This window comes from Mucor velutinosus (assembly GCF_035048745.1).
Source record: "Mucor velutinosus strain NIH1002 chromosome Unknown tig00000093, whole genome shotgun sequence".
Classification (NCBI taxonomy): Eukaryota; Fungi; Mucoromycota; class Mucoromycetes; order Mucorales; family Mucoraceae; genus Mucor; species Mucor velutinosus.
Genome location: NW_027041907.1, coordinates 2944999 through 2959424, shown reverse-complemented (window position 1 = coordinate 2959424; position 14426 = coordinate 2944999). Strand labels below are relative to the sequence as shown.

Sequence of the window (14426 nt, the reverse complement as noted above, 5' to 3'; positions counted from 1 at the left end):
TTCCATCACATGGTCTTTCATTGATTCTATCTAGTCAAAGATACTTAATCTTTATACTGCTGTGAGGATATGCATTTCAAATTCTTATCATTCTTAAGATGGGCACACCAGCTAACATTTCACTTATACCGCCCTGCTTGCATACATGCATGTATAGCTTTATTCATTATAGGGCAACGTGTGTGCTCTTGACACTACCATGAAGCTTGTATTCAGAAGCTTTACATCTAATAGCCATAGAAATCAAATGAAGAGACATGCCTTGTACTTTGTCAAACATTGATGCAGACACTGGATACCTGCCTGTGATACGGCTAAATTGACAAATAATCATACCATAATAAAGGACTAGGCTTCCTTACTCTATCAAGTAGTACTATATTCACAATATCTTTTAATGCACAGATCTATTCGTTGTTAAGCGTTGGTGTGTAACCAATAAGTTCCTTTTCAAGATCTCTTTCAACTTGGAGAAACGTTGCAAGCTAATTATTATATTCTTTATTCTATACATTGTTTTAAACATGATTTTTGCACGTTGATGATCTAATTAGTGTGTGTGTGTGCGTGTGTGGGAGAGAGATTTACAAGCGAGTACGCTTCTTTTTGTTCTGAGATCTTTGATGTTTATCCAGTTTACGTTTAGCAGCCAGAGCAGGATTAGATATCGCCAGAATAGCGTCCTTTGATTTACGATCTTCTCTGCTCTTGATAACCTGTTGACGCACACGCTGATAGACAGCGAAATACACAGTAGGACCTGCCTTGTTTTGAAGTAAATTGAGAATCTCGTTACCAAGTTGTTGTAACGCCTCAAATCCAGCCGCCTTGTTTTGTTCATCATTCACTGTACGGTAAATGGGCGCAACGACGGGCATCAAGTAGGGAGGGATTTCTTCTGTGGTCATTGTGTTGCACATAGCAGCAAACCATTTAAAGATGGAGGAACGCTACAAGTTACACAAGAGTCAGCACATGAATTACAACACTGTTATGAATCAACACTTACGAGAATGATGGCGCTCTTGATCTTTCTGATAGCAGCACCACGCGCATCAAACGATGCCTTTCTAAACAACCAGTTGAGCGATTTCTTGTGTGCCGTTTGAGCAATTTTAGTCAAAGCATCTTGAGCAGCCTTGCTACCCTTTTCTTCATCAATGACTTCATCGCGGGCATCATCAATCTTGACTTCTTCTTCTTCTTCTTCTCCATTGTCCACATCCTCTTCATCAGGCATGTAATAAAAGCATTTACCAATAAAGAACAGGTTCTTTACAATTTGATCTGCTTGATCTTGAGTAATATGGTTACTCTTGAGTTGTTCCAAAAAGTCGGTAGCCAACACACGAAGCGTTTCTCTATCCAAATAACGACATTGGGTAGTGGTATCCTTGATCATGCGACTTTGAGCATCAATGCCCGAGAAATACACACCGTACAAACGAGCAGAAGAAGAGCGAATCCAAGCATGGGGGTATAGAAGCATGTATTGCATACCACGCCACACGGATTCAGTTTCTTGGTCATACACAATCCTGGGGAAGGTCTTTGTGATCTTTGCAAATGTGTTGATGGCATAGTATGCTACTTCCCATTGCATATCAATGTCCATGCTTTCGCCCTGTTCTTCATCGTCCACCACTGCTGCTTCTTGAGCCAAGGTTTCAGCACGTTGACGACTAGATTCAAGTATGGTAGCGAGACGTTGTACTAGACCAGCGGCTTGAGGACGCAATTGTGTTTCAAAGGTATCGATGGCCAAACCGTACACTTGACAAGCAGCTCTTTGCAAGTTGGGTTTGCTGCTTTGATCCAGCCATTTGTTGAGCAGTTTATAGATGGTGGGCAGACGTTCCGTGCTACGAGCAAGTAGTTCCTTGATAAGCGCAGCAGCCATTTCACGGCACTTGCTAGACTCGTCATTGATCAAGCGCATGACCAGGGCAAAGAAGATGGGATCAATGTAATCCGCCAAAATGTCATCACCAAACTTGGAGATGATGTGATGCAACAGCTCCATGATGGATTCACGGCCACTTTCATATACGTATTCCAAATTTTTGATGATGAAACTCATTTGCTGCTTGAGACGACCTTTACCTTGAGGATAGTCCATGAGGAACATAAAGAACACGGAGCGAGCTTGTTCACGGATCTCTCTGCTTTGGTTTGTCACCATCACATGAGACACAGAGTCCATCAGTTCGTACATTTCAGGTGCCATGAACTTGCGAGAGATGATGGCACGGACCAGTGCAAAAATGGTACCTTGTCTCTCCAGTTCCTCCATGTCGGGACGCACAAAGTTGAGAATGTAGGTCAATTGCGCTTCAGTGAGAGATGATTTGTCATTGTCGCGAATACAGACAGTGAGGAGTCTCAGACAGGCTTGCACCGTGGTTGTCTGAGAGCCACCAGATGACTTGATGAGAGCAAAGGAGCGTTCGATGGAGACAGCCACAGCAGACTGAATGTTGGGAATCTTCATGGGGATCAAATGGCACATGATACGAGCAGCAAGGACCACATTGGCAGACTGACTAGCATACAGCGTGTTGCCAACTGCATTGACCAGCTTTCTCAGCCTGGAAACGTATTCGTCGTTGCTTAGATCAAACTTAATCCTCTTGACAGCAGAGGAGAGCAGACTCAGACCAAAGTAAACGAAGCGATAGGCATTGGCACGGTAGTAATCCACAGGCTCCACCATAACACGCTTCATTTGCACCTCGAAATTGAGCTCCTTTTGTGTCTTCTTGACCTTGGTCTTGGGCTGTGCCTTGAAGTCTTCGAGGTTTTCACTGATCAAATTGTAGGCAAAATCAAGCAATGCCAATGACTCAAACTCGGGATTGTTGACGAGACCAAGGGCAATACGACGAAGCAAATCTTCCACTTTGCGCAACGTACGACTACTCTCGGTATGAGACATGATGTCCTTGAGAGGCACCAAGAGCAAACCCACGTTCTTGAAATGTGTGATTTTAGCAATCATCTCAAACGAAGTAGGACTACGACGACTCTTGGCTTCCTTGATCTTGCCCGTCATTTCATCTGTGTCCTTCTCCTGGCCAGTAGCACCAAAGATATCACTGACGAGGACATCCACCAGATCCGAGAGACAGTAATCCAAATCACCCACCTTCAATCGAGGCATCATGTCCAAGAGCAAGGCATTGACCGTGTAGCCCAGGACGTGCAATTCATAACCCTTCTTGAGAGCGCCACGCAACTCCTTGACAATGTAGTTGAAATAAGACGAGCCCAAGAAAGCGCTGATCTTGATGAGTGTTTCACGCGTGATATCTCTGACATCTTGAGCACGACTACGAATGATGTGGCAGACAGAGGTCAAAAGGCCAGGCAAATTGATGCGCTTTGACTTTTCAGGTAAATTGCACAAGAGTTTAGCAATACCAAGAGCGAGGGGCACACGCACAATGACAGACTTTCTGCTCTTGTTGTTGTTCAAGAGGTTGTTGAGTTCAGGCATGACCTTGGCTACAAGCACATCATGAATCTTTTCGTTCTTGTCCTTAGCTTCGGCTTCAGCACTGACTTCAGCTTCCTCCTCCTCCTCTGCTTCCTCTGCTTCCTCTGCGTCTTCCTTGGTTTCTTCACCAGCATCCTTAGCAGCTTGCTTCATGATTTCTTCGTTGGTCAAATAGTCAATTCTCACCTTTTGACGGCCCATGATCTTCTTGACAGTGTCATCGGATAATTCAATGTGTTGCAGGTCAAAATGGAAAGCGTCGAGGATACCAATGACGACACGCACAAAGAGTCTTTCCTTTTCATCGTTTTCCTTGATCAAGCTCAAGTAGCTCTGCAGCAAGCGATAGTAGTGGTTCCAGGGAAGGACCTTGGCGAGAGAAGAGAGCGTCAAGGTGCACTGATGCAGCAAGTTGTGGTCCATCGTGCGATCACTTTCCTTGAAGAAGGCAGAGATGATGGGAATAAAGATATTGTTGATGGTAGCGACCTTGAGCTTACCCTCGTCAGCAAACTCAGAGAGACGAAGCAGAGCACGCGCACGACGATGGATTTGCATGTGGTAGACATTGTTGAAAAAGTTGACTTCCTCATCGCCATCACCGAGCAGAGGCACCATGTCTTCAAAGATGGGCAGTTCAGGGAACGTCTTGATACAGGAGCACAAGAGAGAGACAAACTCCATGCGCACCAACTCCACACGGGAACGAAGGCCACGCTTGATGGCAGGATAGATGACATGGTTTACGTAGCCCAGCATTTTGCGCTTCTCTTCTTGGTCTGCTTGCTCAGCAGTTGCCTTTAGATATTGAGCCATACAGTGCGTGGCAGTACCACGAATTGCCATTTCTTCAGCATCATGCATACAGTGGGTTAATTGATGCAACACGGGGAGCCATTGATGCACGTTGAATTGGTCATAGTAGGTTTCAGCAATAGCACTCAAAGCATCCAGCATGGAGTCATAGTCGGGTTGATCAATGCGCTTTTGAGAGTAGGCATTCAACATGGTCAAGAGCTCATCCACCTTGGCCAGTTCAGGGTTGACATCAGCAAAGGCATGGAACACGTCCAGCAAACCCACACGACTTTCACGCGAATAAGCAGTGGCAAACATGGAGGAAGCCATCACGTAGTAATGATGGTACAAGGTGGATCCAGCTTCAAATCCAGGCACAATGCGAATAAACTTGGCCCAAATGGTAAAGATGTCTTGCTTGGATTTCTCAGGAATGGTGCGAGAAGGCTTCTTTAGACTGGGCAACAAGAGCTCAATAATGGTGGCGGCTTGTTCGCCATTCTTTGTGTAGGGAGCCACGCGAGCAGCAATAGAGATTTCACGCACAGAATAGCGACCACTGCCAAACTTGGTGTCGTCCTTGGACTGTGTGAGACGGAACTTGAGATCATTCAGAATAAGATCCACATGAGGAATCACCAGCTTCTCCTTGAGCGACGCCTCGCCATCGACATCCATTTCCTCATCGCACAGATTCAATAAGGACTCGAGGATTTCCAGCAGGACATTCAACACATGCTCATTCAAGCTCTTGACGGACAGTGTGGCAATGACTTGAGGCAGCACCCGCGCATCGTAGTCCACCAAGAAAGGTGCATAGGTGCTCTTCTTGGACCAGACTAAAAAGAGGTTAATCAGGGTAGACAAATCTTGAGAGGCGTCTGAGGGCAGCGTAGGCAAACGAGCCGAAATAAAGGCAGAGAACATGCTAGGCACAAAGGGTGTGAAATTGAAATCGCCATTGATCTTGAACATGTCGACAATACGCTTCAATGCCAAAGCCTTGATTTCCTTGGATTTGGTGCTTTGATCAGACACCTTGCCAGCATCAGCTTGATCCACGTCCATGGCATCCTCCTCTGGGTGGGATTGACTACGACGGCTGTGAGCAAAGTTGATAATGTACAAAACCACCTTGAGCAAATCAGGCAAAAACGGCAAGATATGTGTAGCGAATTGCTTGATGGTGTCTTCCATCAGGTTCAACAGACCCGTTTGCTTTCTCCAAGCAATGTGCTCCATCAAATGATAGCCTTCAGGGTCGAATTTGAATGCAGTGACATGACCCTCATCGTCAGTGTCCATACCAGGCAGCGCCAAAATGGGTTGGAAGGGTTCCAAAGCAAGATCGATAAAGATCCTGATTTCCTCAGGCTTACAGCACGAGATACCGCCGAGAATGACCTTTCTACGCGCACTCTTGTTGCTCTTGTTGGATGCTTTGCTGCGTTGAATCAAACGACCATACAGCACACGCATGACAACAGGCATCAGGCCTTGACGGTGTGCGGGATCAATGAGGATTTGTTCTTCATTTTGGATGAATGTAGCAAGCTCGTCACGGAACTTAATATCGTCCACCAAGTTGCGCAGATTATCAGCATAAGGCTTGATGTTGGGATCCTTCCAAGTAAAGATACACTCCATGGCAGCCAATTGAAGCTTAGCATCACCCATAGCAATGATGCGCATGAAAGCAGCATTCAGTTCGTGTGTCTTGTACACGGCCTTTGTGTTCTTAAATACGGCAAACAAGGACAACCAGTTGGCCATTTTGGTTTTAGTGATTCTACTATTCTTGGGCAAGATGTCGAAATGACCCGTCGCATGCTGATCTTCTTTGTCCTGATCTACTTCTTCCTCGTCCCCGTCCTCGTCCTCAGGGGCAGATGTGAATTCAGTGTCTAAAAAGTGGAAAAAGAGCACAACCAAATTGCGACCTCTTGCTTCTGTGATGGTGGGTGTTTCTTTCAGGGTCATCAACAACATGCTGTAGTAGTTCCAAAAGTCCATATGGCCAGGTTCTTGTTGGCTCAGTTCAGCAAACAGTAAGGCCAAACTCTGTGCCTTTTCGGCTTTCATGATGCGCCATGATCTATCTTCAACGTGGACAAAGGTGTTGAGCGTAGGGCACTCAAAGGAAATCTTGCCTGTCTTGGTGGCGTGGCCATTGTTGGGCTCATCTGGCGTGTTCAGCTTGATCAATACATCTCTTGCAAATCCATCCCATACAAGGCTCTTTTCATCATCGTACTTGACAATTTCGCCATACACCAGATCCCAGTACATTTCCGCATTGACTTGAGAGAAGGTAATGAGCAAGCGCTTGGCTTCTTCCCAAAGAGGACGCAAATTAACCGTAAGTACACCCAAACTCAAACGAGGTGCAAAGTCCACATACAAATCGGGCGTGCGTTTGTTGCTGGTGATCAAGTTGAGCTTTTGAATCAAAACAACCTTGTCACGGTATTCCTTGAAGGTGGCATCCACTTCTTCCATGTTGAGTGCAATTCTAGCAATCTCGGACACTTCGGCTATCTTGTGATCTTGGTCTGTCTTCATCATGGGTTGGTCGAAAAGAACAATGATTTTGAGTGTGTTTAAGCGGCAGTTGCGTCTATATGAGCTGAAGTTGAGCTTGAGAACAGGATAAATTCTTTCCAGCTGTTGCAGTGAGAATTTATCTTGATCCGCATTTCTATACAACAACCATAGAATGAGTCAGCACATCCCATGTCAATGATATCGCAAGACATTACCCTGAATACAACAAGTCCAAATAACGGTAAATACCAGAAAGTACCACCTCGTTGCGAGCATGGTCTCTCAAGATCTCATCCACCAGCTTGCTATGAATATTCTTCATTTCATTGAATACAGCTGTGTTGTTGGCAGCGATGCCAGCCAAAGACTCCAACACCAAACCCATCAAGGATTCCAAAACGTAGTTATTGTGAGCCAATACAAACGGTGTCTCCACTAAAGCATTGTCGTCGGCATGCTTCTTGAGAAAGTCGGAAAGAGACATGAACAAGGACATACTGACTGTAAACACTTTATCGACAGAGACTTGGATTCTGGGTAAAATGCGAAGAGCAGATGCTAAAATGGTGATGGCAGACATATTGGATTCTTCAGACTAACATGTATGTCAATACTAAATCCTAAGCTAGCGGGCACTGAGCAACACGCTTACCTTCATATCTGTGGCATTCAATGTATCTCTTTCCTTTTCCCAGTCGTACTCCTTGCTCAGAATGTCCAAAATGCCTTCCACCATCGATTTCTTGCCTTTGGCGGCGTTGGGGAATCGCAGCAAACCCTCTGGTGTGAGAGAAGAAGACAGTGATCCAGAATTCAGGTTGAGTGCATCTGTGGAAAGCACTTCAGACAAAAACAAGATGGTTTCGTAAGGATGTGTGTCAAAGTGAGCTGAGCTGTACTTGATGATGTAGGGTAAACAAATTTGTGTGTAGTTGGACCATCCCAATTTGGCCAAGGAGAGGTAGAATCCATAAATAAGCTCAATATCCTGGAAACTGTTGAGTGTGTCCAAAATGACTCGGCCGCCACTGACAGCGACTTCTAACGAGCCGTGATTCAGCGTACCAATGATGGAGCGAAGTAATTGTGTGTACAAGTAGTTGGAATAAGTGTTGATGTTGGAGCTGAAGATGAGTTTGGTGAGCTCTTGGATGCGAGCAATGATAGGTTTGAAATCCTCAACACGGCTGCCCTTACGCACAGTAACGATCATGGTCAACAGAGAGACGTTGATGGAAAGCGTCTTTTCATCCATGTTTTTGGTGTGTTTCTCTAATTCGTTCAATACAATGTGGATGATGGGTGTAAAGTGTTGTCTGTAGGTATGGTGGAGCACTAACAGTGTCGTTTTTGTCAATAAACTGTGGATTGGGCTGTCAGATAAATCGTTGGCTGTAACATCTTCCTTGTATGATTGGATCAATAACTCTTTATAAATAGCTTCACCTCGAGAGTGAATGCGGTGGTCGATTTGCTGTGGCAGATAAATGTCAGTCAACCCCTTGATACGTTAGACAGTGCCCAATTTTACCTTGATGGATTCAAAAAACAGCATAGCCAAACCTTCTTCAAACTCCAACGAGGGATCTGCTCTCAATGTATCAAGAATACATGTGATAATCTTTGTTAAATCAGCTCCACGAGCCTTCCGAAGTAAAAAGGCAAATGCTTCTGCGGTGAAATGCCGAACATAAGGCTTCGCTTGATTATCTTCACCTAGTAATTTAGCCAATAAACTACATGTCAGGTCAGTATGGCTACAATGTAAACAGTATCCCTCATGTCACTTACAGAAATGTTTGATCCAAATCAGGCAAGATTTGTCTCGACAGAAACTTAAAGAGGTAGGCAATGCAATTAAAGACGCTTTCCAGCAACTTGATATCTTGATGATACACCAAAGGCAACACACTGGCAAGCATACGAGGATAGTAAGGGTAGAATTCTCCCTCCAGATCCTTGGCAAGCTTTGTCACTAGGCTAAAACCACACATGCTGATCAATACCTCCACAGATTGCTTATTCTTGGTCCATGAATACATACTCTAATAGGCCATCCAATGCCAAACTGTCCTTGACTTTAAGGTGCTTTTCAAGAATATTGACAATGTCGTCTTTGTGGTAAATGATGGAAGGGAGTGATTTGACAAGCGGTGTCATCTCCTTTGCAAAATCCTTGAAATTTCGAGTCATGTTCAAATCTTTCCACTCCATTAATGCCTCGTAAAAGAAGGAGCCATGTTCATCAGGCTCATCATCCACTACTTTGGATCTACGCACCACATCCACCTTGATGCGTTCTACTCTTGTTTTGAAAGTTTGGTACTACATAAGAAATGACATTGAGCAATGTTTCTCGGCAGACAAGCACTGAAATGTTACCTTGAACCGGTTGGCTCCTTGACCTGTATTCAGTTCAAGAGGAATCGTATTGTCTTTCATTATCAATACTTGTTCTTGCAACTAAAGAGTAAAACAAAGCTGTGCTTTTTTCGACTTTTTTTGATGGGATGTGCTTTCCGTGACCATTGAAATGCAAAAACTCTAATGAAAAGCAGTCGTTGCAAGGAACCGCCACGATGCCTCTTCAATTCAGTAACATGAACTCTGTCTTGTGCTCCATGTGCTAGCAGCATGCATTCAGTCGATGCCTCGCATGGTATTCAGATGAGAAATACCGTCATTTCAAAGGAGCATGTCTAATAGAAGACCCATTGAGTCTAGTATCTACATTTGCTGTTATGACTGTAAGTTGACACTCCAACATCTCACAAGCTCCATGCAAGCTATCAGCCACGCCCAAGCTACAAATGGTCATTTCTATGCTTGGTGGCATCCCGCACGATCTATGCAATAATCCTTTGCCAATCCACTTGTCTCTGTTAGCTTCAAATGTGCCCATGCAAGTCAGGATGCCCAATTTCGACGCTCAAACATCTCTCATTGTTCTGTTCCATTTCAGCAAAATGAGCATCTGAGTACCATGGACAACGCATAGATCTCCCAATTCTACAATAGAGGCTATAAAACCAAACTTTGTTGTATATATACAATCCATGTCTTTATTTGATCAATTGAAGTTGGACATGATGAATAAAAAAAGGGGGCGAGAAGGTAACTAGAGATATTTTGAGAGAAATGGGTTTTTTTTCAAAGCAGGGAGTGTGGCGAGTGATCGACAAGGAACGGGATGATTAGTGGAGGTTTTTTCTTTTTCTAGGATGATCATTCTAAGAATATACATTTTTAATATAGTCAAGCGATGTAGCGAAGATGTGGATGTAGGTGAAGATTCTATCATGGTCTATTCAGTTGCAGTGGCAGCGAGGGTGGCAGGATCAGATGGTGCAGAGGCAGCAGCAACAGGCGTGGAGGTGGTAGCAGGTGCAGGTGCCTTGACCTTTTTTGTAACTGCGTTTGCCTTCAGCACAGCATATTCCGTGTATAATCTCTTTGCCTCGTCCTCACGATTGTGCTTGTTGTGAATTCGGATCAACGTTCTATACATGGTCAAAAGAGGCCTTATACCGTACTCGTTCTTCATGTAGTCCATCAACGTTTCAGCCACCTTGGGTCTATTTCTCTTTAACGCTTCATGGCGGAACAAGTGATTGAAAGTAACCACATTGGGCTTGACACCAGCTGTTTCCATGTCCATGAATATTTTTCTGGCTGAATCCACATCCTCGTTGTAGCAATACCATTCAATTAGGGAATTGAATATCTTCAGGTTGGGCTTGACATGGTGTTCAGGCATCATCTTTGTGTAAATGTGGTTTAATCCAAGTGTGTTCTTGTTGCGACCGTGAGCTGAAATGAGCGCATTGAATGTGTCTGCGGTGGGTTTCATTTGCTGTTGCTGCTTGTGTTGATAAGGTATAGTACGACCGAGAGGTGCTGCAGCCGACAAGTAGGTAGGAAACTTGGATGGCGCTTTCTTGTGTAAAAGACTAGAGATCAAAGATGCTCTCTTTTCCACCTTGGGTGCAAAGTGGTCCTGGAATACTTTATCGGCTTCCGTGATACTTCCCATCAATCCGTTCGCCTCAATCATGGTATTATACGTAAATTCGTTCAGCCCAATACTGTCTCGCATGTCTGCAATGATTCTGAACACTTCCTCGTAGTGTTTGCTCTGTAAGGCGGCACGGATATACAAGTTGTAGCTGTATTCATTGGGCTGTGGGATCTCGTTGAAGCATTTGGTGGCTGATTCAAAGTCTCCTGAGCGTCCATAGAAGTCGAGCATCAAGTTGTAATCACGGATGTCTGGCTTAATGTTGTGAATCTTCATGGTTTCCATCACATGCATTAGACATTTGCGATAAAACTTGACTTCATCGTGGTTGTAAGAAGCGAGGTTTTTGATTTGAAAGATCTGCATTGTCATGGTATGATACTCGGCGGGCAGTTTACCAAGGTTGTTGTTGTCGCTGATCTCCATGTAGGCTTTCCAAACAGCAGGTGGGCTTCTTTTGCGGATGGCTGCTAATAACTTGTCTTGGATTTCAGTGTGATAGCGGGTAGGGCGCAACTGCAAGGGATCCATGACACCACCATGAACTTGACGACGAGCCATGGTATTGGTTGCATTGATTCTCAAGCCCAACAAACCTCGAACGGATATACATATTCTGTTCATGATGCAAATTCAAAAGAGTTTGACAGGAAAGAGAGAAAGAAAATGTTTTTTTAGGCTTTTTTTTTTTTTTCTTAGGAAGGGGTCGAATTAGTTGATGGGAGGGGGTCAATTGCAAGTTGATGTCCCGATGATATAGCTTTTTTGGATTTGGGGGTACCGAAAATGAATTGGACATGAGATACATCTGTTTGCTGTGGTAGTAACATGAATTACACGTGCTATTGAATCAACATCTAGCTGATCTAGCTGATCTCTCCTTCCAACCAAGACGCTGCTTCCTGATCTATTCTATAGACTAAAACCACATTCTCATCACATATCCAATTGCTCGGCAAAATGAGTTTGATAGAAATGTTTTACTTGGTTACCATTGACCGAAAAGGATGATTGTTGTTATTAACCTGTTGTACAAAATGAAGAGATCATATGAGTTACAATGACCATAAAATAGGAATTGAGGGTATCTGTATAATATAAGATGAAGATGCAATCTAAAGAATCGCTGTAATGGTAGAATATGAGCCCACAAGCACTACCAGTATATGAATCAGAGCCCACAGAAATGGAATCCATGTAGACATGACAAAGAATCCCGAGTTGTATACAAACGCTAGAGCCACACCTACATAGACATTGAGTCGTCTTTTTATAGTGGATCAAATGCTCTCTCTCTCTCTCTCTCTCTCTTACCCATAATACTGCCAATGACAAACGATGCGATAGATCCACCCAACACAAAGATAAAGGGGATCGTGACAAGCACATACCATTTCAATGTGCGAGATTTTGCCAGCATGATGAACGCCCATATTCCTGTTACAACTGGAGGGTGAATACAAAAAAAGTATTCAAATGCTCTTTCTGTTTACTTGCCTGCTGGCAGATAGATGGCGAGAGAGAACAGCAACGACCAGATCACAGTGAACCGCCAAATATCTAGAGTGCATTCTCATTACTTCCAAGAGCAGTTTTGATTTTGTACACTAGACACCTACCTTGCAAATAGTATAAAGAATGAGGTATATCCGCTACCAGATTTAGTGGGTCGAAATCTGGTCCAAATGGCCAATATAATGATGGCCAAGCAGGTGCACTTCTATAGCCATAGGGAAGTCTGAACGATGTCGACATGAACTAATTGTTGAAAAGGGAGAGGAAAAAGCGGTTAGGTATCCCGCATCCGAGAAATTAATATAAATTCTCTGTTTGCAGAGTACAAGCAATGGATTATAACGCTCGTGACCAGTTTACTTAGGCAAATCATTCTGGTCTCCTATAAGATGTCTGGCTCAAACCCTTATCGAGCATAATGGGTAATGAAGAGGACAAGAGTAGGCAAGTGTTCTGCCATAATTTTCAGTAAATAGTCATCAACTGGATTGGAAAGATTCCTAACCTTCATACTGGTGGACTCTGATTGTCATCATTTCAAGAAATGACATCCTGCAAAATGCGCTATCATAACATAGTCGGTAGACATTTTTACAACCCTGATATGGAAACTGAGCTGCCAGGCATTCGTCAGGCATGGCCTATATATATATATATATATATATATATATATATGATTAGAGATTCTATACTTACTATCAATCAACAAACAAGCTTCATCTAACATTGTAGCTATTATTAATTTGGGAATATTAGCCAAAGCCCCGTGGCAGCGCGAGCCACCTGAACTTAGGTTAGCTTCCACCAGAGTGAAGCGTAGGTCAGGAAACCAACCAAAGTGCTCATCGTAACGTAATAAATTTATGGTCCCTAGACACTTTCAAAGCCTCAAAAAGAAAAAAAGTTGATCTAACAAGTATTTTAATAGGCTGGCGTTATTAAATATAGAACGCAAGGAAAATAGCATGGCTTACGGTAGTGCTATTATGTAATTTACCACCTACTCTCCTTACGATTCAAAAGCATCTATTACTGTATTGCCTTCATGATTAGAAGGGCATTGAGTTTGCCAGCCTACCCCATAAGCCAAAATTAATTCAAACCCAGACTCATAGTCTGTTCCAGATTGGCCAAATACTGATGATTTTCGACTCGATTGAACTATTCTTGTAGATTCGATTAAGTAAAATATGATGATCATCTTATGCTCCTTTAAGCTTTCTTGGAGTACTTTTCAAGGCGCATCCAATGGTTACTAGTAATATAGATGTTTTGAATAAACTTATTGAGTAATTTCTGAAAATATGAAAAGAGGTTTCTGGCCAAAAAGTCAAAGTTTTACATATCAAGGTTCCACAAAAATGATTTCAGAGGTTACGTTAGATCGATAGAAACATTTTGGTTCAATACATGCCATAGTAAAAGACTTCATTTTCAAGGTGAAAAATGCGGCCATTTGATTTTCGATGAAAACCATGAGGGGTACCTCATGCTTTTTTGTCGATTTTTGGCCATGTTTTTTTTGGTCCCCAAAAAGTTGAGTAAAGGTGTCAGGAAGTAACTGCCAGACGAGTACAATTGTTTGGCGTCATTCCGGCGGCTCAGAAAGGTCTACATGTCAAAATACAAAAGCTTGAAAGCTGTCAAATTTGGTTATGTTTTTGCTGTACAGCTTGCATTTACACGACACGAATCACATTTTTGGTAGCTGAAATCTTCTGGAAGAGTAGTTCTACAGCCCGTGCAACTTCTAGTTCGAATAGGAGGTAAATTAATTTTGGTGAAGTTAATTCACACATATTTTGATGCGTTATGTTGTTGGTAAGCTTATTAATAATGACAATGAGAAGCCAAATATACTGCTTGATTACTAAGGTTTCGCACGTTTGTTTCGTTAAAGTAAAACCTTCTTAAGGTCAATGTTACCAAATGTTGCCTTGAAACCACAAATCACTCAATCCACAGCCAAATAGCAGGCAAGAAATCACTTGGATTAGAAGCGCTGTGTTCTTAGGAGAGGGGCTTTTAATCTCTGACTGGCTACGACGATGCTTC

The 14426-nt window shown here is 43.3% G+C and overlaps 3 protein-coding genes across 3 annotated transcripts; all 3 read right to left on the bottom strand.

Annotated features, from left to right (window-relative positions):
* Nucleotides 1–584: 584 nt before the first annotated feature.
* Nucleotides 585–9280, bottom strand: RPN10 (proteasome regulatory particle base subunit rpn10; the record flags this gene model as incomplete). The annotated part of the gene is made up of 8 exons (XM_064822097.1): nucleotides 585–950; nucleotides 1010–6992; nucleotides 7054–7433; nucleotides 7491–8312; nucleotides 8370–8574; nucleotides 8630–8818; nucleotides 8883–9163; nucleotides 9221–9280. The coding sequence occupies 8 exons, from the start codon at nucleotides 9278–9280 to the stop codon at nucleotides 585–587; spliced, it is 8286 nt and encodes a 2761-aa protein (XP_064681783.1).
* Nucleotides 9281–10142: 862 nt separating this feature from the next.
* On the bottom strand, nucleotides 10143–11480 carry vps35_1 (retromer complex subunit Vps35; the record flags this gene model as incomplete). The annotated part of the gene is made up of 1 exon (XM_064822096.1): nucleotides 10143–11480. One exon carries the CDS (start codon nucleotides 11478–11480, stop codon nucleotides 10143–10145), a length of 1338 nt encoding a protein of 445 aa, XP_064681782.1.
* A 491-nt stretch (nucleotides 11481–11971) lies between these two features.
* ATC70_002725 (uncharacterized protein) lies at nucleotides 11972–12611 on the bottom strand (the record flags this gene model as incomplete). The annotated part of the gene is made up of 4 exons (XM_064822095.1): nucleotides 11972–12102; nucleotides 12171–12293; nucleotides 12354–12416; nucleotides 12476–12611. The coding sequence occupies 4 exons, from the start codon at nucleotides 12609–12611 to the stop codon at nucleotides 11972–11974; spliced, it is 453 nt and encodes a 150-aa protein (XP_064681781.1).
* Between the last annotated feature and the right edge of the window lie 1815 nt (nucleotides 12612–14426).